The 25,305-nt window shown below is 39.7% G+C and overlaps 1 protein-coding gene across 6 annotated transcripts in view; it reads left to right on the forward strand.

Moving 5' to 3' along the window:
* Window positions 1-25,305, forward strand: part of ARHGAP6 (Rho GTPase activating protein 6) — a 339,778-nt gene that overhangs the window by 293,207 nt on the left and 21,266 nt on the right. For all 6 annotated transcript variants that reach the window (XM_076357664.1, XM_076357699.1, XM_076357690.1 and 3 more), the window contains 5 exons: window positions 4,026-4,097; window positions 11,961-12,217; window positions 17,117-17,312; window positions 20,491-20,546; window positions 24,288-24,438. In XM_076357664.1, the coding sequence (XP_076213779.1) occupies window positions 4,026-4,097; window positions 11,961-12,217; window positions 17,117-17,312; window positions 20,491-20,546; window positions 24,288-24,438 (732 nt within the window). The remainder of the gene's footprint in view (window positions 1-4,025; window positions 4,098-11,960; window positions 12,218-17,116; window positions 17,313-20,490; window positions 20,547-24,287; window positions 24,439-25,305) is intronic.

Genomic DNA, 25,305 nt, shown 5'->3' on the forward strand with positions numbered 1-25,305 from the left:
ATAGACATGTTGATTTCCATAACTTTAAAATGAGTAAAGCAGTACTGGAAGTAAATAATAGTAACAGGATTCAGCCTGCACTCTCTCTCTTTGAATCATATGTGGTGTTGGTAGGTGGTCTTGTGCAAAGCAACAGAGCAATCTGTCATATAAAAAAATACAAAGTTCTCTTTCTTTCCTTTTTTTAACTTTTAGAGCTGAAATTTATATATCCTCAGCGTGAAAATGGCTTCTTATTACCTAGTTTGTAGAACCCTGGTCTCACTTACAGTGAAGCTTAGGCCCTGAAATGGGCTACACAAAATCTGGGATTTGAGAGTGTAACTGCTAGTTAAATGGTGTTAGCAATGACACTGTAGATGAATTTCAACCTTGAACCAAAATTTCAAAAATAATAATCTCACAAGTCAAATTCCTCAATTCTTGTCCAAAGTTGGTGTATCAGTGCAAATACTCTTGTATTCTGCAGGCTTCGTTTACTAAGTCCTAAAAAGATGACCTGATTTTTCAAATAGAAAAGTCTTTTTGGCATTAACTGAACCTGGAAGTGCTCACCACTTTAGAAAAACAGGTCATGAAACAATTCATTATGCACTCAGGAGTTTGATTTTAGACTCCTGGTCTTTTAAATATGCATCATGCTAGTCTTAGTATATAGATGCCCAGAGAGTGATGTATGCGTTGCAGTGAAAAATGCAGTAAACATATTAATTAGTAAGCATTGAACAAACCAAGTTCATTTCTGAAACAACTGATCTGCACAGCTGCCTGGGCAGATATTCTTCAGAAAAAGCAGAATGGGTTAATAAGGAAAAAAAAATGTACCTTCCTTCACTTTGACAGTTGTTTTTGAGTACTTCTCTTGTCTTGCTAATATTCTTGAGTGGAATCTGTTGGAGGAGCAGTATGTTGTTGATCTATAGAAGGAAGACATTAAGTGATAATTATATACACAAAAAGCTGGATAAAAGTCCAACAGCGTTTATCACTTTGTGGTTTAAACATTTCCAAAGCACAAATGAGAATAGTGGGCCATGTTTGATAGCAGTTTGGGCTGATATAATACTATTTTGCATAAATATTTGCTAATTAATTTTAAAATGTACGGTAGGTATTATACACGGGTAATAATGCTTTGGCTGTTTCCCAAGAATGCTTCCAATATTAATTTTGTTCTCAAAACATACTGCAGATAATAAGTATTAAGCATTATTATTATGAATTGGGTTCATTTAAGATGTAAAACTGCTAGAGTTGCACAAGTCCTTAAGCACGTTATGAATATTTTAGCAATGCTCATGCCTGATATAACCTAAATCAACAGTCATTTCAAAATGTATTTATTTTTACATAATATAGATTGTAATTAATCACGTCTTTTTCTGGGGGAGGAGGAGAGCTGGAACTGACCTCCTGGCAGATCTCCTAAGCCTTAGTTTTTCATGGAGATTCCTCTCTATTATTTTCATATGCAACTCTTTCTCCTGCCATGGGGTAAACTGTAAATGTAAATGGTCGTAGCTCCACTGCCTTAAGTAGAACTGCACCCATTTGCCCAAGGTAAGTGTCTCTCCTCTATTGCTCTGCGATCTCTTTCTTTGCTCAGGAGTGCACAGAGTGGACTCTCTTCTGTATTGTCTGGTTCGTCTATCTCCAGAACTGCTTTCTGCTTCTTATATTCCTCTGGGCCTGAGCATCACTTGTATCCAAAATTCAAGGTTTGCAGAGACATGCACAAATGTTGTCTCGGCCTATCATTTACTGAGGAATTACTTCACTGTTGGAGCTGAAAGAATCACCCATTAAGAGCAAGGTTCATGAGAAAGTACTGATAGTTTGGCCCTAGAAGTCATTAACCTGTTTTCCATGTGGATATGAGTGCTGTTTGTTCCTGTGTTCAATGTTGAATAGCATTCATTTTTCCTGTATTTCTGTTGTATTTGACTATGCAGCACTAAAACACTCCAGAAGTTGCCATTGTGTAATTATAATAGCTAAGCACTATATTTTACATCCAGTTTTGACTTTTGTTCTCATTTTTACGTCTTAGTAGACTTCATTGGTAGGGCAGAATATCAATAAATGGGTCTTTGGAGAATAGAGGCTCTAGGACTCCAAAGAAATGTAAGTCATTTATCAAAAGGCTACTGTGAAGCAGTAATTTGAATTTATAACGTGAAAAATAATTTGAAAATAATTTTATATATATAAAACCAGAACACAATGGTAGTAGGGAATCCTATAAAAACAAGCAGTACTGTCAGGTGTATGTAAGCAGGCTGCCAACTATTCATATTGCCAAGAGGTGAAAGAAGAATTTCTGTAATGAACTTGGTCTTATCAACTGGAAATGTCAGAAGGTGTGAAAAGACTGGGCATATTAATCAATCAAAATATGACTTTGAGTTATGAACTTGTCATGTGGCTACGAAAAAGGAAAATCTTATCACAGACCGTATCAGGCAATGGATTACCACCATTATATTGCTGAACTCTCATCCGGAATACGTTATCCGTTCTAGTCAAGCTTATTTCAGAGAGATGAATTCTCACCAGAGCAGGTTCGGAAAAAGGGGAATTAACATAACCAGCAAATGACAATCTACCTCAAGAGACAGGAACTGAGTATCATAGTTGAGTGAGTGCTGGGAGCAAATATGCTCTAAATAAATGCAGAGTGCAAGTGGAGTCGATCAAACCACAGTTACATAACGTAAAAAGAAATGTTAATTTTAAAGTAAGAGGATATTAACTGGCTATAAAAAGTCAGAATTTGCCCAGTTGTCTGTTGAGTAATGTTCTGGGTATGGCTTGCAATAGGAGTTTAGGGAAAACTATAGGGAAACGGCTTGTGTTCTCTTGTGGCCCCTAATTGCAAAGATGAGAGTTCATTTACAGAGATCCACTGCACTCCTCTGTGGTATGTTCCTTACTGTGAAAGACCACTTAAGACACTGGCTTACATAACTAGAAAACCGTGTTGAGGCAAATTATTTGGTGACCGTCTTACCATAAAAGTGAAACACAGAAATTATGTGTTCATTTTTGAGTTTTTGCCGTATTACAAAACCAGTAAGGCAAAGGTACGTGTTCATTGACCTTCAGCTAGAGTGGTGCCTATGTTAGCATTAGTATTAGTCCCTATGTTAGACCCTTTATATTGCTTTGGAACTTTAAAAATTCAAAAGGTACAAGTTAAAGCAGGCCCATGTCTTAATCCCTGGTATTTGTTGAGACCTAATAAATAAAAATGCATTTTTGTTGACTTTTCATTATAAAAGATGCTGCTGAAGGAAATAATGATAGCCAACCTTTTGACATAATTGTTTCAAGAATGAACCTGCCTACACTGTTGCTTAAAATCTTTGGTCCTTAATACCTTAGTGAAAACTTGGATGATATATAGTGTGTCAGAACAATAATTTCTCTGAGACTCTAATCCACCTGAACCAATCTGGACATGCTGTACCAAACAGCAAGCTCCCAGTGTGAGTTCAGATCAGATGGGTCATGTGAAAGTGGTCAGCTATCACCCAACTGGTATGACTGGTATGCAGCATGTATCCTGGAGGTTAGTCATCCTCCCTCTCCAGATACTACCTTCAGCTCTACACCTGAATCACAGTCTTGTGACCGTGGATGAGGGCTAACCAGCACCTTTAGGTTTATGGTACCTTGCTATCAAGAGCATCCAGCAACAAATCTCCATTGTTAAGTCTTCAAAATTAGCTTTCCATTCTGCCACATGGGCTGTGTGACCATGCATGCATAGATGTGCCCAGCAGCATGCAGTGGGATACATTTTGGTTCCCCAGTACAATGTCGTCATTTAGGTGAACAAAGCAGCACTCCTTAGGGCTGAAGGATTGTGACAGTCCCTAGCCTTTGTGAAATGTAGCCCACTCCCTTCCTGACTCCAGGTGCCCTGTCCATCTCACTCCATGTTCCTACAGCTTGTGCAGCAGTTTGTTCAGCATTCTTTCACTTCACTTCCTTTTTTTTTTTTTTCTTTTTTCCTCTTACAGATGGACAAAAGAGGAAGAAATCATTAAGAAAGAAACTGGACTCATTAGGAAAGGAGAAGAACAGAGACAAAGGTAAAATAAAATTTTACATCAGCAAAGGTAAAATGAGTAGATATTTACTGATTGGGTCTTAGTTTTGCATATGGGTACTCTTTTTGTGATATCCTTATAGCCGCCTTTTATTTCAGCTGACCTGATAATTACACAACCATACTGGTTGAGCACTATACAGATAATATTATTTTCTGCTATTACATTGCTGTTCAGGGATTATTTTTTTTCTTGTGCTTCTACCTTGCATGATAGCATTTATACTCCATTCTGTTAGTAACTTTTGGGATAAACTTTCTGTGTTTATTCAGATGGATTTTCTGAGGGCACGTAGCCATTTAGGGCTCAGTAGTTGCCCACAGCAAAGGTCAGCACTTTGTACTTATTCATCCTTGTATATATTTATCTACTTCCTGTTTTTCAGCATTGCTCATATCTTCTGGTTAACTATACCCAAGCATTTTTAAAAATCACTATGCTGATTCTCTTAATTTTAATTCCCCCCCCCTTTTAACTTCAGGCATTTCAAACATGTACCCCTCTGCTTTTATCTTTCTCCCATCTTCCACTGCCTTACTCTCATTTATAGAGATGTCTTACGTGCTCTCTCCATGTATAAAATACTATAGGAGCACCCCCTGTGAGGGCAAAATACCCCAGCACTACTCAAACAGCAGAATCTATATTTCTCTCCTTCCTTCAGGACATCTGTATTGACAGGGGTGTTGCGTTGGTCGGTAAGGGTACAGAGGGCCAGGAAATTGGAAGGAGTCAGGTTCCCAACCAGGTTGTGTCAGCAGAGTGAAAAGAACGCCACGTTGGCTCTTATTTGTTGCCAACAGCAAACGCTAGGCAAAAATAGCCCAGATAGCAGCACATGGCACCCTGCTTCTCAGGGTTTCTGTCCATGGTTGTTTCTGGTGTACTCTTCTCTGCCCTACTGAGTTATTAAAGATCATCTGCCCCACAGATACTCGCTGGGCAGATGCTCAATCCATGACGGCAGAGGGGATGAGCAACCAGGAAAGTGCTGGATTGTGCCATGTGGGCTGTTAGCCTGGCACAGTTGGTGAAAGGTGGCTGTTCTCCTGTGGAAAGCAGCAGCACCAGCATCTCCCCCAGCCTCAGGACTTAGGAGGGACAGCGTCGCCCAGCTTTCAGGTGACCAGCTGGCTCTGGAAAGAAAAACGTAAGGCCTCGTGTTGCTGGTCTCTGTAAGGATAAGCCCGCTGTGCTCACATTGTGGCCGAGCCCCACCACCTTCCCTGAACAGTTAGTCTGAGTTAACCACCCTCGGCGTGTGTGTCACAGCAAGCTGGAAGCATTATCCTGGTCTGTTCCACGGTGGTTTTTTAACAAGCATTTCTACCGTTTATTTTATAAAGAGAGTATCTTCCATTACTGGGCAGCCAGTCCAAAACAAACACTCTGCACTGTGGACATGGGTGTGCTCACACAAAAGGCCACGAGCACACACTTACCCGCCTAGGCAGGTCCCTAGTCCTCATGCCCAAAAGGAGTGCCTTCCTTCTGTTTCTTTTTGGGGTTTTGTGTTTTGTTTTTTTTTTTTTTTGGTAACTAGTCCAGATGCACCGTTGTGAGAAGGAAACAGCGAGACCAGGCCACAGGACGGGAAGCAGGGAAGCCAATTTCCAGAACACTTTATACAGATGAGTTGCATCTGCCTTAACGCAAACAGCATTTCCATCCCTTCAGCATCACTTTTGCAAGCACGGTTGCAGTTTGAAGAGTATATAATTAATTCCAAACATTTTGAGTTTCCTATATTCCAGCCTGGGAGACCCCACATACCAGGACAAGTAACGGCTGAGGAGGCCATGTTGTTAGGTCTTGCCTGGAGTACGTGCCACCTGAAAAGTCTTTTTTTGGATAAGACTTTTTTTTGTGATCTTTTTTTGGATAGATAGGGTCCTGAAGGTTAATCCTGACAACAACGCAGCACCGTGTGATCCTGCGTGTGGGTTGCAGCCAAAGATCACTGAGAGGTGCCTGGCACAGGAAGCCACAGAGGTGGAAAAAAAGGTCACTGTGCTGATCACCAGGGATGCACGATGGAGACCCTGCTGCAGGGCACACGAGGCGTGAGCCTTGCACAGCTTGTAGTGCATGCGGTCAGCGTTGTGTCTTTGTGTGTGGGCACTTCCTGAGAAGAGCAGGGAGGACTTGTGTCCTTAGTCTTGCCTGACAAACCCTCTCCTTTAGCAATGACGTGCACTGAACCGCCCTAGGATGTAGGCTTCTGGAGTTGTTCTTTCTGGGGAGGTACCACCTCTCTCCAATTTGTGCCCATGACTGTTCTTCCTCACCCCGCCCCACCAGGTGTCTGTGCTTAAAAAGCACAACTAAAAGGATATGGTACTCATTTCTTCTAGGACTGTTTGGAGATTTAATCATTCATATTTTAGGACTCTGTCCAATCTGTGGAGTTTTTATTCTCCTAACATCACATTTTATTTAGATGGATCAGTCAATCAACCTGTCTGTTAAGTGAGAGTTTCAGCAAACTGTTATACTTCTCAAGGCCAACAAAGACACTAAAGTAGAATTGAATGCACTTTAAATGAGATTCATATCTTTATTTTGTCCTTTTTGACAGGTACATCTGTCGTCATCTCATTAAAAGGGGAAAAATTGTAAAACAAGTGTTTTTACATCTCCGAGTGACTCACCAGAGCAGGATATAGTAAAACTTGCCGGATGTAAACAGACGAAACAGGAGAGCAGCACTCCACCCAGATATTTAAGCAATATTTTCAACTTCCATCATTCAGTGTCTTTGCTTTTCTCTACCCAGCCTCTTTGTTATTAATGGCCATCATGACTCTCAGTCGTGCTGTCCACATATGTCTCCAAACATTTGCTTTAGCTGCTAACAAACAGTACGCAGGCTGGAGGGGCAGTAAAATGTCAGTGCTGCTTGGAATAAGAAATTCTCAGGATGCTCTGCATGCTGGCGGCTGGGTACTGTTCCCTTACAAATTCACTGCTAATTTTGACGGCAGCAGAAGTGGAGTCTTTTGTCCGTCTCCTGCCAGTGATATGGGGGACAGCGTAAGCACGCCTACTTGGAAAGTACACACAGGCATTCCTGAGAGATGCCTCCCAGAAGGGATTTCTCCTGGAAGATTTTATCAGTAAACCAGCTCCATTTTGCCTTGGTTCCAGTAAACCCTACAGGTGAACTGAGTGACCTGCTCAGAAATAATAATCACTTGTTAATGTGATTTGTTGAGCAACTGAGAATCATCCCTTTTCCTGGTGTTTCTGTGTGGAATGTAAATACTTGACAGGTTCGTCTGTGGGCCTTAGCAGAGCTGCTGTATATGCTGGAGTTTCTGAGAAGAGGCCTTCCTGGTAACTCTGTGGCATATGCAGATCCAGAAGTAGATGTTTGATTTTTCTTTAGTTCAAAATTCTTGAAAACATCTTCCATGTTTACTTCCCAGCCATGCTCAGTAAATTTAGAGGTATTTCTTAATGTTTTCATTTGTTCTTCAGTAATTCAACGTATCATGATGTTAGAATGCCTTGGCACAGCCTAAAGACAGAGCTGAATAGATGAAGTTTCTTTTTTATTATAGTTTATCAGAAACGTGTTTTTCTCAAGGCTTTCCAGCACTCCACTGTGCTTTTTTAAAAGCTTCAAAAATGTTTCTCATGCTCTCTAAAGGGTTTTTTTTAAGCAACACACTGTCATATTTTATACTAAAGTCAACTAAAGGACTGAAGAACCTGTCATTTTTTTAAAAAAAAAAACCAACAAAGACCTACCCACAGAAAAAGCCTAAGTAATTGCAAAGGCCTTATATCACTCCTTGAAGGTCAATGAGCTCTGACTAGCTGGAGAATGGAGTTTCAGCCACAGAGCTGATGCTGTGAGAATATTGTCGTATCTCGAGTCTTCTGGAGTCAGTGCAGTGTTTTGACGAACCTTCAGATGGAGGAAGTTTTGCCCTTCCCGTTATGGATCGAAGTTTCCATTTTCCTTATTTTCTTGCTTCCATCACTCCCTCCACGGATCCAAAGTAATTAATTTCAGTTAGCAAAACAGAGTTACCCAGTCTGGCTAACTGGGGAGGTCAACTTAAAGATCCCTTTAAGTCCATTTAAATATCCCTTTTAAGCATAATACTCTCTGAGGTGTCTCCCACTCTATTCCTATCATTTAAATAGAGGTCGTATAAGCACCTCATTAGATCTTGGTCACAAGGTTTTAGCAGCTCAAAACCAGCGCTTAAGCTGTACTTAAGAAAAAAAACCCCAAAGCACTAAGGAGACTATCCAAAGTTGCTGTATTGTATGCTGTTCACTTTATTGACATTGAAAGCCTCATTAGGGTCTAGAGCATAGACCTCACTGGTTCTTAATAGACTGCTATGGTTTGTGGGATGGAAACCACAATTTTCACCAGCTGAAACTTCAGAGAAGTCTTTGTAACTATACTTGAACGGGGTGGCATGAGGCCAAGCAAGCTAACTGTATGGGTCAACATCCTGGCTATCATCATTTGATTAGCAAAGAAAAGGATTTCTGGTGACTGAAACTCTTATTTGATCTGGCTGGGAGTTTTTCTATGACATGCTGCTTTTTATTAGAAAATGCTGATTTGCCATCACAGAAAGATTTCTTAGGAACATACCACTTTTGATCAACATCTTGTTAAGAAACTTTCCTCAGCTGCAAGATGCACTTTCTGGTAAAAGAAATTGTGCACTTCTCCAAAATAGCAAATTGTCTCCTGTGCCAGTAAACACTAAAAACCAGAATGGATCAAAAGTGAAGTTGTAGGCTGCTGTTTGGGCTAAGGATATGAGTCTGCATTTCCACACTGATTGCCCAGTCTGTCAGGTTGTTTCACATTTTTACATGGTGCTTTCTGCAAAATTTCTTTTTAAGCTGCCCGCTCTGATGATTGAATAAGGGATCAAATTTTTGTTGGTTTTACAGAAAGTAACTAACTTAGCAGCTTTGGCACTCACTTAGTATATGTACAACAGACCAAAGTTTGAGCCCCTGCTCTAAGGAACATTTCTTCATACAAATTAAACACCTCCAACAGTAGGGATCCCCAGCCTACAGCAGTAAATAGGCAGTTGGAGCTTTTAGCTTGATTGTGAGACCAGAGCCTCAAACCTACACATCTTAGATCTGAGTCAGTGCCCTTTCTCCCCCATCAATGGGTTGCTAAATACTTTGCATGACTACAACTCTTCTTTTTTTTTAATGAATCTGAAATGACAAAAGGGACAGTGTTCACTCTAATGGACATGACATTACCTGTCCGACAGGAAAATTGTTGGGATTGAATAATTCTGAAGAGTGGTGGGCAAAACATGCTCCCCACCACCACCCCCGACAGCACACGCAGATGCTAGTTTTGGTGGGAACTTGAGGCTGTAGCCAATCTGCGGAGAGTGCAACCAATTCTCTTAATTTCAACAAATGAGCAAAAAGTTACTGGTTTTGCCAATTCTTTAACGTAATTACCACTGCCAGCCAGTATCGCTTCAATCTGTATTTAGTCTGAAAATCAGCCAGTTGGTTTTCATCCAGTTCCCCATCTCTGCCAGACATTGAGAAATCGGGAAAGTGGTTCATGTCCTCTGAGAAGGAGGCCTACAGCAAAGCAGCCTAGAGCAGAGGTTCAGTGTCCTTTCACTGTTACACAGGCACGTTGAGCAAGAGCAATTAAAAACCTGGTGTCCCACACCTGAGGGTTTTCAAGGAGGAGCAACACCTACTTCGAAATACCAGCCTTTACATAACGAAGTCAGGGAGAGGGTCATTTTAATGAAATTCCTTTAATGAAGCAGTGCTGAGACCTCATCTCCTGCTGATCTCATCCCAGTTGATCCTAGTGCTGTAGGATCAATGGCATCAGCATGCTGTTGGGCTACATACTGCTGTCCCATCCTAATTTGAAGCACGAGTGTCTGTGAGCCAAAACCTGTCCAGAGAAATATTTCATGTTCAGGATTTCATTTGGCTCTGTGGTTTTTCTCAGGAAATGTTGTGGAAGGACAGATAAGTAGGGATGCTGGAGGTATAACAAAGTACCCGGTTAGACAGCCAGAAGGGGAGACATGTTGCATATGTGTGCTTCAAGTTTGTGGTCTTAAATGTTCATTAGGAAGATAATTCAGAACAGTAAAAAATTTTAATACTAATACTCTCATCACTTTATAGGCACACGGTGCTGGGTACAGGAGGGACGGGTCTAACTCTGGACTCCTGGAACTGGCAGTCCTCGCATTGCTTGATACTCATGTGATGATGTTCTTTCTCATCCTAAATTAAATGCAGACGGTTTTAGATGTCATTCTACTCACAGGTCATCTCCAGACTTGCTTGATATGTGAGGCTCTGCTTCCTGATTTAGTTTTGTCTGGCCACCAAAGTTAGTTCATGTCTTAACATTTCATACTTCTAAAAAGCAGTAATGCTTCTCACCAAATCAGAACAATGGGCCCTTGTCTCTTTAGTACGACAGGCTGATAGTGTCCTCGTTCAAGATTCATAAAATATACTCTTCTTATCAATGCCTTACTTTAATCTTAATGATAATGCAAGCCTAGATAAAATTTGAAAGTGTCATCAAGGATATAGTCAGACTTTAAGTCCCAGGAGGAGCTTTGGTCTTTAATCATTTAGATGATTGTGGCAAAAGAGGATGAGTATATAAGGATTTTTTTGTTTGCTTTTTTTTGTTGTTGTTGTTGCTTTTTTCATACTTAAAAAAAAAAATTGTTGCTTTTAATCTCTGGTGCTTTATTTATTCCTGATACAGGCAGGTCTGAAGCTGGAACCTCGTAGAAGTTGCACCCATTTTTACCAGGATGAATAAAGTCAATAGCTATTTTTTCATTCCATTTGAGCACAAAACAGTTATGGTTGGCAGTCTGGCCCAATGGTTTTGGTTCTACTAATCTCGGATAGGTCCAGATTTGAAACTTAATGATGAGACTTTGAACATTAGTTGTTGTTGGCTGATTCATTGGAGAGCATTTTTCTGTTTTGTAAAACATTTGAGCATTTTACTTTGAGACCTGAAGTATATGCTGGTTTTGTATATTACAGTTATATTGATGTGGGATGGGATTATGTTTTCTTGTTAATTGAGAGAAGCCTGTATTCTCCTGTATTTCTGTATGTCCATCTATATTTTTGTACTGTTACAAAGGACCTTTATACTGATATACCACTATTAAACTGGTTTAATCTTACTAGTATGTTAAAGCAGTATAGTTCTTGTATATAATTAAAACCATGTACTTGAAGGCTTAGTCTGAATAGTGGATGCACTTACAAGCTCCCTGTACAGGTAGGTGTATACCCTCCTGACCTGTAGTGAGACCCATGCACGTGCCTGTACCCCTTGACTCTGGTGCCCTGCAGCACTTGTGAGAAAGAAGCCTGGTAAAGGGGTCTGAAACATGAGAGAGCTGTGGCACGGTCCAGCTAGGCTCCCCAGCCTCAGGATTAGGTTACTGGAGCCTCTGATGGCCCCCTGTACCATCTAGATGTAGCTAAAGGTGCCTGACTTCCCGTTGCTTTCAGTGGAAGTTAAGATCTAATTAGATCTCTTCCCAGTTGATTTTCCAAGATTCTGTGTGGTATATCTTGCATGATCCAACTGGAAACAGGATTCAGATACCATGAGCTACAATTGCCTGGCACGTCTCCACTATTATTTTATTGTTTGAATGTTGTTGTTATTATGCAGTCCAGTACCTCATTGGAATTATTATATATTTAAAGGGATTTCAGATTGTTTTTCTTTTTAACAGCTTAATACTTAATTCTTTTTGTACTAAATAAGTATCAGATGTTCAGTAAATATTACTTTTTTTGTTGTTGTTGCAGAATTTATTCCCCAGGCTTTTGGAATGCCCTTGTCCCAAGTGATTGCTAATGACCGGGCCTATAAGCTCAAGCAAGACTCTCAGAGAGAAGAGCAAAAAGAAGTTTCAGATTTTGTGGCCTTTCTCTTGCCGTTTGGAACTAAAAGGCAGAACAAAGAACTTTCAAGCAGTAACTCATCTCTTAGCTCAACCTCAGAAACACCGAACGAATCCACTTCTCCTAACACACCCGAGCCAGCGCCACGAGCAAGGAGGCGTGTAAGTAGGCCCATCACAACGCGGTGCATGCCAGTAGCTCCAGAGGGTCTAGCCGGAGCAGAAAAAAAACCCTGTTGTGTCTGTGGATTGTGGAATCTTTCTTCTGTCGTGTTCAAACAGTGATTTTTTTTTTTTAGGTGGAAGCTGGCTTGATCAATATCAGAAAATTCTTACTGTAGTGGAAATCTTCTTTCTCTGGTGCTGGTGGGAAAAGGTCATATGGACTGTGCAAGTCTTACAGATCCCTAAGTGACAGAGAGATTATTTAGAAGTCTTCCGGTTTTCACTTCCTTTATCTATCTCCTTCTCTTTAGGTGTTTTAGATTTAACAAATTCCATCCGTCTTCGACCTCATTTTTTCAGCTGGCGAAGACTAAACCTATGTGATTGGTATATATGTATGCTTATGTTAATTTAGCTCCACAAACTTGGGAAAAAAATCTAACTATTAATCCCTACCCTAATATTAATAAAAATCCCTCTGGCATAATTCTGATCATGTCCTCAGTGGTAAGAAAGAAGTTGTCAAAGTAAATTTGTACCAGGCTCTTTGAAGGAAATTTCTGCATACAGGTTATGGAAATGCCTTTGGCAGCAGAACACAGTGCAGTGGTTTGGGTTGAATGTTAATCCTGCATGTAAGATAGGTACCTGGTAGACCACTTATTTGCAGGGTTCTGTTCCTTGTAAGTAAATTTTATGCTCTGAGCTTTCCAGTTTTCCAGGACTGCAGCTAGCAACAGTATTAGAATTTTTTTTTTTTGTTGTTACCATGGGGTAGAGGTTCTAAAATTACTGCTTTTTAATTTCATTTGCAATGGAGGGAGAAAAAATGCATAATAAAATACTTTCAATAAAAACCCCTGTTAAGTAATCTGAGAAAGAATTTGGGGTACAAGAACAGACCCTGGAAAATAAAATATTTTCTTAGGATCTTCACCTTCTTATCCCTAGGATGAAACCTGCTTCAGAGAAATGCTATGTAGGGCTCTTCAAGCCACGGTGTTAAGAGGAGTAGAACTGGAGTAAATTGCAAATTAATAGAAGATTGAAGAGCCTCATGGACCTGCCTTCTTTCCCTCTAGCTGTCAGCTGAAGCTTATACTTGAAGCGTCTACATTCTGCCAGCAAATAGTTGAGGGCATGATATTTGAAGATGATTGCATTCTTCCATATGCATAATGCACATCTGTTGGCCTGTCCAGACCATATGAACAGGCAGTTGTGTTCACACAAAAGTGCAAAGTACACTTGAATATAAATGTGAAGGGAAACCCACTAACTTCTTTCAGAATTTGGCATAGGCAGTGACAAAAAATAGAAATTCACCGTATACATCCATTGGCTTCAGAACCTGTTTTCATATGAGGGAAAGATAATTCATGTGTCCAGATATGGGTCATCTGCTATTCTTTTCACAAAGTGCGATAAGATCTCTGACATACATTTGACCAGCCAGCGAGCAGAAGGAACCTGGATCCTTTGTTACATCCAAGGGATAGAGCCCCATCAGGATCAAGTTCTAGAAGCCTGTGGGGGTTTTGCTTGTTTGGTTTGGTTTTTTGTTAATACCAAGATTGCAGCTTTCAGGGTGTTGAATTTGAGCCTTTAGTCCATGAGGATGCAGTAGCACATGGTTCATCTGCAGAGAAGTAAGAGTAGACGAAGGCGGGCAGTGTGACGTGGAAGTAGCTGGCATTTTCTCTCGGGAATGAACCTCAAGTTATTCAGTAATGTACTTCATGAATTGTCAATTTTTTAACATTAATATCAACTCATGTCCCATATCTTGTCTGTCTTCGGCCTTTATACTTCTGCTTATCAGTGTACTTACTGTACTCCCCTGAGTTTTTTTAGAGGATGGTAAGGAAGCCTGCACTTATCTTTTATCTCTTGGGCAGCGTTGCACTGTTTATTTTCAACTATATCAAGGCAAATGCTTAAAAAAAAATTAAAAGAATTATTCATTAGTACATGCAACTGATACAACAAGGTTCTCACACAAATGCTGCACGGACAGCTGAAGTGCAGTCCTCTTAAACTTAAATTGGAGGGGTTGTTTATCGCTGTACCATTCACTTCTTTGCAACTGTGTCATTCATTTTTGTGTATTCCAGTGAGTCTTCAAACACTCAGCTGAGGCTTTCAATAAGGGATATAAGGTAATGCTGGCTGCAGAGCTCATGGTATGAGTGCTGTGGTTCTCTCTCCTCCAAGAGCTAGACAGAAATCACTGTTGCTGCATTTTCCGTGTAGGATTTTTGCCCAGCAGTTGGAAGTTGAGACCCTGGTCATCCAGCAAGGCACTTTCTGTGTGCTTATTATAGAGAATATTCCGACTCTCTGTTAATATATTTTTTTATATATATTATGCAGCCAAAATTTATTCAAGTATCAGGAGCTCAGTCATACAGCTTTACTACTCAAATAGCATGATGTATGAAGTGAAAATGGATCTGCCACAGATAGTACTTGATCCCATGCATACTCTGTGATATTGCACATCTTTTCAAAAGAGAAAAGCTTTCTGTAACTCTTAAAAAGTAAAGAAAAGCTTCATCTGACCTTCATTCCACACCTGTCCCTCTGGCATTTATTTTCTTTTTGCTCTTTCCATTTCCATCTTTAATCTCCACTTTCCTTCATGTTTCTGTGTGCTTAGCTTAAGACTTGCCCAGTTTATTTAGATTTTGAGCTTGTCGTGGTGGAGCAGGGACTGGTATCCATTATGTGCAAAGGTAATGCCTAGTAGATGGAACTTGATTTTTCTTCGGTTGCTGGGCATTGCAGTCCAAGTAGCGCTGTGTCTGTCCCGGAGTAGTGGGCAGCAATGTGCATGATCTCCTGCAGTCATATAGGTCTGGCTGAGCCCATACTAATAGGTCTGGCTGAGTTTGAGCTGGATCCACGGAGTATGTTGGTAGTGTTTTCTGTGCTCTTTGAAATTTAAAATCAGAGCTGGCCTGGACTTGGCATTGCCAAGCAGTGCGGTACTTCAGCCGCTGAACTCAAGGTCACTCTTCCTAAAGCCAGGTCAGTGCCCCAGTTAATCCACAACTTTGATAAAATGCCCAAGGATAATGGTGAACTGACTGTATTTACATCTATTTTAGGGATCTGAATCCGACTTAAGTGACTCTGTGATAGTAATGACTCATGAGGTGAAGATGCTTTGCAGACAGGGAAGGAGCAGTAAAGGCAGGGTATAAAGGAGGGCACCTGTCGTACAGGAACTGCCTGGGAGCTGCAGCGGTGAGGATGGTGTTACGATTTTCTGTGTCAGTCGACTAATTTTGATGTCTGAAACCCTAAACTCTTAAAAACAAAATAGAAAAATTGTTCAGTTGGAATTTTACACACAGGGATCGTAGCCGCAGATTCTTGTTTGGTTTTGGGGTTTTTTTTTGTTTCCCTTTGGCAGGAAATGGTAAAGGGAATCAAGCAAATGTACTTCTGAGAGACATCAAAAACCAAGGTCAAGGTTGCATTTTATAAGGGTCTAGTAATTGTTTAGAGATGTGGGTCCCAAAAAACCTAAAAACTTCACTGTGTTTTATTTGTAAGTCTTCCATGAGTTATAAGAAACAGAACTATACCTGATAAGTTAGATGCTTTTTTTAAAAGATATTATGAACTAAAAATTTTTAAATTAATTTCAAATCTCAGTGGACTTTGTATAAGTTGCCTCTGAGTCGGAAATCTTTGTACAGTTCAGTTGTCTAGGCTGATGGAAGAAAATACTTCTAGAGCTTGAAATTCCCTAGCAGTTTTACAGTTCTCATTTAATAGACGTAGAGATCTCACCAGCAGTCTATGAAATACCTGTCAGCAGAACAGCATGCTTTTAAGAAATTAGAGTTGTCAGCAAAGTTTTGAATGGGAATTTACATTTTCTTCATTATTTCTTAGGATAACATGCTGGATCCCTGTACAGTACATTTTATGTTATGGTAAAATGTATCCTTTGTTTCAGAAAGAAAGAAATTAATTTACAATAGATATTTTTAATGAGAATTAAAAACAAAATTTTTGTTTTATTATTATTTATAAGCCTAGATGTCCCCTAAAATGTTTTTGCCTGTTTAGTTTAATAACAATTGAGGGAAATGGTCATTTTGAAGTGACAGTAATCTTGTGGTTTGAAAAAAAAAATCTTATTTTTCAAGTGTGAACATTGAAACATGCCATAAACCTCCTGCTGCTTGTGCTGCTTTATCCTTTACAGACTGCTTGAACTTCTGTGCCTTGCTGTAATCCAAACATAGTTTTCAAAGCTTTCACTGGAATTTTAATGATTTTAAAATATTAAGATACATGAAGTAGAATTATCTAAAAAATATTACCCCTCTACTTCTCTGGTGTGCCTTTGTGCTGTGATAGCATGGGATTATTTCAGTCTCTGTAGTTGTATGTATTTGTGTTATTAGTTAGCTGTATGTGGTGTATGGTTGTAAATCTATTTGCATCATTTTCACTGATACAATGGCCCAAGCTGCAGAAGAAGTAGGGAATCAGGTTTAAAAATGTGTGTATATCTCCAAGCACGTAAATATCGTACTGCTGAGGTGCACACACAGACCATGATTCATCCTTGTCCTGCAGTATGTGCAGGCTTACAACAATAAAAAGATGTACCGAGTGAGTGGAAAGCATTTAGTTTTTTCAGTATCTAATTTGTATTCCTTGTAGTATGGTAATAATAGCATTGGTACCATTGTGATTTCCCTATCCATTCCACTGGTATTATAACTTCATTAATTTACAAAAACTGTGTAGCAAATTGTATTTTTATATTAGTTTGTTTAAAATGCAGGTAGGCAAAAGTCTTTGTTACATAAGGTCCTGTGGCATTTAGATTTCTCCAGCCGTCCTGATTGTTCATGTGTGTGTATTTTACAGGGCGCGATGTCTGTGGACTCCATTACAGATCTTGATGACAATCAGTCACGATTGTTAGAGGCTCTCCAGCTCTCCTTGCCAGCAGAAGCCCAGAGCAAGAAAGAAAAGGCAAGAGATAAGAAACTAAGCCTGAACCCTATTTACAGACAGGTTCCCCGGCTTGTAGATAGTTGCTGCCAGCACTTGGAAAAGCATGGTAAGAATATTTTGTTTTCCCAGGAGTGGCAGATATATTTTTACTATAACATAAATAAATGCGTATTTTGAGAAGCAAGCATATACTTCCAATTGCAAGGACATCTTTGAAAGTCAGACACTTTCCCTCCTATTTTGCCTCTTGCTAAAGATACTGTCTTACAAATAATTACTTAGATGATATCTTCCCAAACTAAGGATCTATGCTACAAGCTTGCAAACTGGCCCATACAGCACAGGGGAAGAGATATTTCTTGGAGGTCGTTCATCTCATACTGGAGCGCTGAGCTCTGCAGAAATGGCTCTTCACACCACATGAGTTTACCCATACCTTGAGAACGAAAGTTTGAAATGTGCCAGTCAGCCTGGAGTCATTCTTTGCAACCCATGGATCTTAAGGTGTAAGAGCTAAATTAACTGTTTATAATACAGTCCAAGACTTAACTAGAAACAGCACTTGAAGGTAGAGGCTCAGAGAAAGGAAAAAAAAATCCCATGCTAAATTATATTAAGCTCCGAGAAGCTTTTTCCTGTTCACTACAAGGCTTGCAGGCTGGCTACTCAGTTTTTGTCTGGCTTGAGTCCTCCTGACCAGCCTCAGGCTCATGCCTGCTCTCTCCGAAGGGAATTATAAACTCCTGCCAATATTCTTCTCATGTCTTCATGATTGTCCAGACACAAACCTCCCACCAGCTTTATGTAATGCAGAAACAATAGTTAATCAAGGTATCTGTTCAACATCTCTCCCAGTGTATCTTAGTCTTGTAAAGATATTTTTATGAGAATTGAAATAACTTGGCCACAGCAAGACGGAGTTATCACATGGCCAGATAACAAACAAACCATTAAGTAATGATGACTGCAACACCAAGTGATGCATTTGATGCCTAATTTGACCAGAAAGAAATAATTTACTGACTCTGAATGAAAGGCTTTTGCAGATGAGGGACTGCAATTTAAACAACAATGCTAAACTTTTACAACACATAATTGAAAACCATGTTGCTTACAAATATATAAAGGAAAACTGCGAAAGAGAGTCATCGTTAGCCTTTTACAGATGTCGGAGATGGCTGACATGGCTGACAAATAAGTGTGGGGATGATTAAGTTTGAGATGAATGACTTCCCTCCCTTTAAGCAAGGGTAGCTGAGTTTGGAGAACATAAAAGTGTCTAAGTCAGCCAAAAAAGCCATCCAGCTGAGTATCCTTTGGATACTGTGATTTTATGTCACTCGAACATCTGTGATAAATCTTTTAATCCACTTAACCCACTGTCATAACAAAGATTCTTTTCTATACAACATTCTTATTAAAATATTTGCTTTACATTAAAGTTTCCTTTTAAAGAAAATTTATGGGGGTTTTTTGTGCATTTTCTAAGAGTGCACTGTAGTACCCCACAACACAATAATCTGAGATAATTTGGGGCAAATATTGATGTTCTTCAATTTTCAATTTAATCCGCCATCCGTTGGTTGACTTTGAGAAATTTAAAGATTGCAGAAGACAGACACTACTGTTTGCATGTTGGCTTCAGGGATAATAGAGGAGACTCTGTTCTAGCAACAATCCTGTAGCAACATTATTCCAGGCTATATGATGGACCAAGTTTCTGATTCTGAAAAAACTTACTCGTATGCATAAGTCCTTTAGGCCAATTTTTCAGCAGCAAATCACCTAGGGGTTTCTCACGAATGCTTTAAATGATCATTTTGAACATTATATGACAAAAAATTGTTATGTTTTTAGCTATAAAAGCCCCTGGCCTTGTTCACCTTCCCTGTTTTCCCTGGGATCATGTCCCAGAGTTGTAAAGGCTTGACTTCCTGCAGACCCGCAGTGTAAAACAAATACTCTATGTTTGTGCAGGAACTGGTAACCAGCATTCAGTTTTTGCCCAATGTGAGTATCTCCATCTCAGATGATTCCCTGCCAATGTTCCTGAGTTTACTAAATGTTACTGCATCATTGTAATTTTCTGTTAACCAAAGATAGAAGAATATTTGAAGAGAGGTGTGGTGTTGAGACTAAAATCTAAGAAGCAGACTCCTATCTAAATTTCTCTGATGAAAATCTGCAACTCCAAACACTACTGCGAAGCTACACATCTCTAGCAAGCAAGTGTAGCCTCATGGCTGTCAAAAGGCATTTTTTCTGCAAGGTTATTTTACATCTCCTGTATGTCAGTAGAGAAAATGAATGTTGCAGAGTAGCCTTTTGAAAACTTACGGAGAATTTCATCCTTTTTGCAAAAAATGTCTAACTGTGTAAAATGATATTATGTACACAGCTGCTTAAGTCTCTGAGATTTCCATTCACATTCTCATTGCTAAAGACCATGTCACCTCTAAGGTGACATTTACTCTCAAATTTTTCAGTTTCTGTTACTCAGCAAAGTATGTCAATTCAACAACCACGTTATCATTTGTTTGATATTCTGGTAGTATCTACAGGGCTAGAAGAAGGTTTGAACTGATTTCTTATGGAAGAGCAGGCAACACCCATTTCCAAATCACTGTAAGTCTAAATGACACAAGAGGCACACCTTCTGCACTTTGCCTGAAGTACAACAGTACTTCTTTATAGCTTTCCCTCTATATAATAGCTGTCCCTACCCTATGAACTGCACACAACTCCCAGGTAGTTCCTCCCTCTCATAATCTGCCTGAGTGCCCTACTTACGTCCCTTTGGAGGAAACTCTCAGCTTTGTCTTGACAGGCACTATAGAGCCAGCGGGTAACCCCAAACACCAACTGCTTCCTGTATCCAAAGACACAGCTCAGTGCCTAAGTATTTAGTTATTTTATTGCCTGTTTCCTTTGATGTCAGTCCTGGAAGTGCCACCTCCAGACGCTGAGCAGCGCCTCGCTCTCTGCATACCTCTGTCCCTCACGGAGTAGCGGTGGCACTACCAAAAATGGCATCACAAGAAATGCCACGGAGATGCAGTTTTGCGGGTTAGGTGATGTGAGGTCCTTAAAAACTACAGTGGATGGCTTCTTAATCCAAGACAACTGAGTTTTGCCTCAGCATGGTAAGTACAAGTTTGTAGAGAAATACATTGCAGTTTTTTTATTCTTTTAAGTACACACGTAGCCCAGATTGCTTTGGTTCAATGCAATTTTCAGCAGAAAATTAAACAATAAAACAGTTGTCTGATGTGCTACACTTGCAGGTCTCCAGACAGTAGGAATATTCAGAGTTGGGAGCTCAAAAAAGAGAGTAAGACAGGTGAGTGGATATGGATACGCTTTTCCCTCATCAGCTATGATACAAACAAACCTGATTCCTTTCTGTTAAGTGACTTCCTCCCTGTCCATCACCTGGTGAAACTCAGACTTTCTGGGTCAGTGACTTTATTGGTTTTTTGATGGCTCATAACACGCCATTTCCAGTCATATTTTGCATCTGGTGAAATCCTTGTCAGGTTCTCAGCAGGTTAACAGTCTCTGTATGTTTTGCTCTGCAGAAGTAGCACAGGGTTGGAGATCCAAATAGACTACAGTGATGAAATTTTCCAAAGGTTACACTGTAGGGAAAAAAAAACCTTGGCTGCTAGTTTTATCTCAGAAACAGCTGAAGCTCCCAAAGTAAACCTAAACTGTAAATCTTTTTTGGAAAACTCACAGTATGAGAAAATGTGCAAGTACAGAACAATCTCTTTGACCCTCAAATCACTGCTCCCAAACATCCCCTTTCTTTTACCCCTGTTAAACTTGAAGGTCAGAGCAGACCCATCCAAGTCCTAGTCTCAGCCAAATGTTGAAAAAGCAAAGATAGTGTACAGTTAGGTTCCAGAGACAAAGTCAGAAGTGGGTGTTTCCTCAGCCCTAGATGTTGCATTGTTATTCCCAGAAGTTGGGAATACACACTGAATTAGAGCAGTAGAGAATAGTGCTTAATGGTTGCATGATGCTTAGGAAGGGGATAAAAAGTTACAGGAAAATACCCCTGCCAGCAAGTATAAGACCAAAAAGATCAAATAGAAAAAAGCAAAAGAAAGCTTGACTGCATCTGATCCCAGAAACAGTAGTTCTTTGTTGCAAAAACTGCACAGTATAACGTTTGGCGCTCTGGAAAGTTACCTTGAATAGCTGAACTGACTTGATTCTGGCTGGTAGGACAGTATAGCCTACTGATTTGTAGCTTATTCTCTAGCAGTTTCTGTTGCTGAGTGGCTGGTGTAACACAAAGCTAAAAACATTCATGGTCTGCAGAGGCAGTTGTTAGATCAACACTGAACTAGGTAAAGTATTGAAAAGTAAGTTGCCTGTCATTTGCATTACAAGCTTCAGTGTCAAAACATGTATTATCATTCAGAGGTGAGTACAATTGCATCATACCTCTGGGGAAAAAGCAGAGGGCTTGTATCATTTACTTGTACACTAAGCTTTACTTCAAACATCAATGACTTTCACCAGTTTCTCTTTTACTGTGTTTTCAAAAGCTGAGCAAATCAAGAGATTTGTGTATTTATGTATTCTATTACACGGACTAATTTATTGAATTAGGTGAACGAATATATTTCGTTAAACAACATGGAAGCATCAGCTTGGCCCTTGCAGTTACAATAATAAATGCTGTCAACATGAACACATGGGAAAGTCTGGATTCAATTAAAATTCCACTCATTTTCTGAACCATGGAAAGCCAAACCCAGTACTCAGATTTTGGTGTGCTTTCACAGCTGTTCATTAGTTTTTCTTGTGTAGAAAGTAGGCATAGTTTTGTTTCCCTTCCTCCCGCAGTTAAAAAATGTCCTATTTCAACTGTAGTTTGTTGCAATAAGTACATAAGCAAGTAAATGCATGTGCCAGCAGGGGTTTTGGTTGGTGAGCAGGAAGAGAAAATCCAGAACAAATGTGTCTATTACAAACCGCCTCCTTCGCATTCAGTGGGATGTAGGACCAATATTCCCGAGCTAGTGTTGACTGAAGGCGGTAGGTCTGGTACATCGGGATGCCAGGTACAAGCTTGTGCCCAGAAACTGTACAGATGCTTGAGCAGAGCATCGTTGCCGAGCTCAGGGTGGGCGGCCCTCTATGCTAGGCCTGGTGACTTGGCGGCAGCTCTGCAGATGAAGCAACCGCCAGACCCTGAGGTTGAAGAGCGACATGGCTGGAACTCTGCTCTCCCATGCCCTCTCCCAGCACGGATGTCCTCAGCTCTCACGTCTTAAGCTCCAGTGGATGCTGTAGTTTACCAGGTGTATTTTCCAAAAGTCTGAAAGTATTCCCTGTGAATGAAGTCTGAGAGACCTAAAGTTTAAACTTAAAAATACAGTTCTTAACAGCCATGATACCTGGGCCTGAAACGTGGCCGTGTTTCACCAATGATTATCTGATATTGTGCTAATTAGGACATCTCTGTAGGCCTCACAGGATATCAGATCAGAATTGCCATATTCAGCGCTTTAACAGCAATTTATGATTTAGACAGCTATTTGGGAAGTCCGAATTCCTGATGCAGTGCTAATCTGTTTCCTCAGCTGCTTTTGGGCAGTAAGCGCAGAAGCAATCTTCTGGATAGAGGTAATTTATGGTGCTCCACAGGGCTGTTCCGCATTTGCCACCAGTCTGAAGAGTAGAATTGAGCTGGGATTGAAATCCCCAAGTTGGCACTGGAAAATCTTTGACCACAAATCAGCAGGGGGAAGCATAATACTAGATAAAGAACAAATTCTGGTCTTCGTAGCGTAATTATTCATTATTAGTAATGACTGATATTAATAATGTTAAAAGTAGTCTTAATAAATTAGAAAGGAGGCTGTAGTTTTTATAGAATACCTTTCACACCCGTTATGAAAGCATGATTTCAGCTGAAAATACGGGATTTTCTACATTCCTCCACACTATACACACTCAAGATAGATATGTGATCAAGAGTTGCCAGAGATTATCACAGACACATAGTTTGCTTGTGACTTACCTTCTTTCTTCTTTTTGATAGCCCTGTAATAATCCTGGTAAAGAAAGCTGATACCTCAAATTTCCTCTTGTTTAGTGAGATTTAGATATAATTACTCTCTGAGAAGATATATGTGAGATCATGATACTTCATAATATTAGAAAAGATACGAAATTTTCCTAGGAAACAGTTTTAGAACATCTTGACTATTTTCAAAATGAAAAGAGAGTAAAAGGTGGAGCTCTCAGCCTGAAGAAAGTATTCTGCTCTTGGTACTGGGAAGTCTCTCCAGAAAGACAGGCTTTTGTCTTTTTGTAAGGCATATTGGATGTGGGAGAGGGATTTCTTCTGCCTTTGGGAAGTGTGATGCCTTTAAATTACACAGAATTTGTCTGAGGACTGTAGCTGGAAAAAAAAAGCAATACCTCACAATGCTATTAGCTTGCTGTTTGTTAACTCCCTAATGATGATCACTTAGTGAATATAACTAAATTAGGAAGACAGAACCAGGTGTGTGTGGACAAATGCCATAAAGTCTTAGTGAACCTGGCGGCTCACTGCTTATGCTTAAATACAGTCTTAAATCACAAGAGTAATGTGAGTTTGGCGGATGTTAACATTGTCTTATTATTAATGTTTTTGTACAAAAACATAAATGTTATGAAATGCAATTTTAGTCTTTCTGGTCCTAAAATCTAGGGATAAGGTGGTATAAGAAAGCCTTTCTTGCAGTTTTCCTTATTCTCCCTGGTTTCTGCCTTTGATATTAATCTTACATTTCTGCAAAAATTATATTTACTTGCACACATTTTTTCATAAAAGAGTGCCATCTATTAGCTGGAAAGAAAGAATTGTATTTTATTATGGTCCGGTACAAACCTTAAGTTATGTATCATGGAATAAGCAGCAATTAGACATGAATTATACTTTGACCTTACCAAAAACTAGTCACGTACAATCTGGAAAGTGAAAAAGAGAAAATCTACATCTTTAAACATTTTCTGTGTTGGGATGTACTAATTGGGACAGTAAGTGACTTTGGGCTTGTGTCATGATCTTTTTCAGTTACGTGAAGAGTTTGACCGGGGCATAGATGTTGTATTAGACGAAGAGCACAGCATTCATGATGTTGCTGCTTTGTTAAAGGAATTCCTGCGTGACATGCCTGACCCGCTTCTCACCAGAGAACTTTATACACCTTTCATCAACACTCTCTGTGAGCTCTACAGCATCTTTATTTACTGATTTACAAAAGCTTACCTGTTTGAATTCTTTGATCTCTACGAACTGTATTCTTTTTTCTGTGCATTTAATACTCTAGCCTTGATTTGCGCCAAATATTTGTGTAGTATAAATTTGCTGAGGTCTTTCCTTAGACACTTACATACTGTGTAAGTATAACCCAGAAAACTAGAACAACAAAGATTTCACTTATACCTATTTTTGCATTTGTATATAGGATGTGATTCATGTTATCTATTAAATCCTGACCCTGTCATTGGTTCAGCAGTAGCAGATGACAGACTTCCATTCGAATCCTGGTATCTTAGCACCATTAATGCTTTTAATTTTTAGAGCTGTTGACTGACCAAAATTCCAGCCTGGCCTCAAAAACATAGCTTCAAAAGTTCAAGTTTTATCATAGTTAATGGTCCTCAAAGCCATCGAATTAAGTACTCCCAAATGTGTTGCCTAAGGCCTGAGTGCAGACTCTCACAGATTTGGGAAAAAGTAAAGTTGGACCCTTCAAGCTTAAGCTGCTGCCTGGTATGTGTTCTTCAGATTCTTGCTAGCCCTCATGTCTGAGATCCTGCCTCTGTCCCACCTTTGTCACTGGCTACCATTGCATTTTAGATGGTTAAAGTGATGGTGGTTGCAGAACGTCCTTTATATCTCTAGTTGCTTTTCCAGTCTCCCAGTACCTCTGCAAGATGTGCAATTGTAAAAAAAAAAAAAAAACCCAAAACAAAAAAAAAACCACATTTAAAATGGCTAAAGCATAAACCTGACTGGAATGCTTCCCAACGGTGCCCTGTATATACCACTAGCTAGACCTAAATGAATGGAGTAAGTAGAAAATTAA

Source organism: Aptenodytes patagonicus, chromosome 1, assembly GCF_965638725.1.
Source record: "Aptenodytes patagonicus chromosome 1, bAptPat1.pri.cur, whole genome shotgun sequence".
NCBI lineage: Eukaryota > Metazoa > Chordata > Aves > Sphenisciformes > Spheniscidae > Aptenodytes > Aptenodytes patagonicus.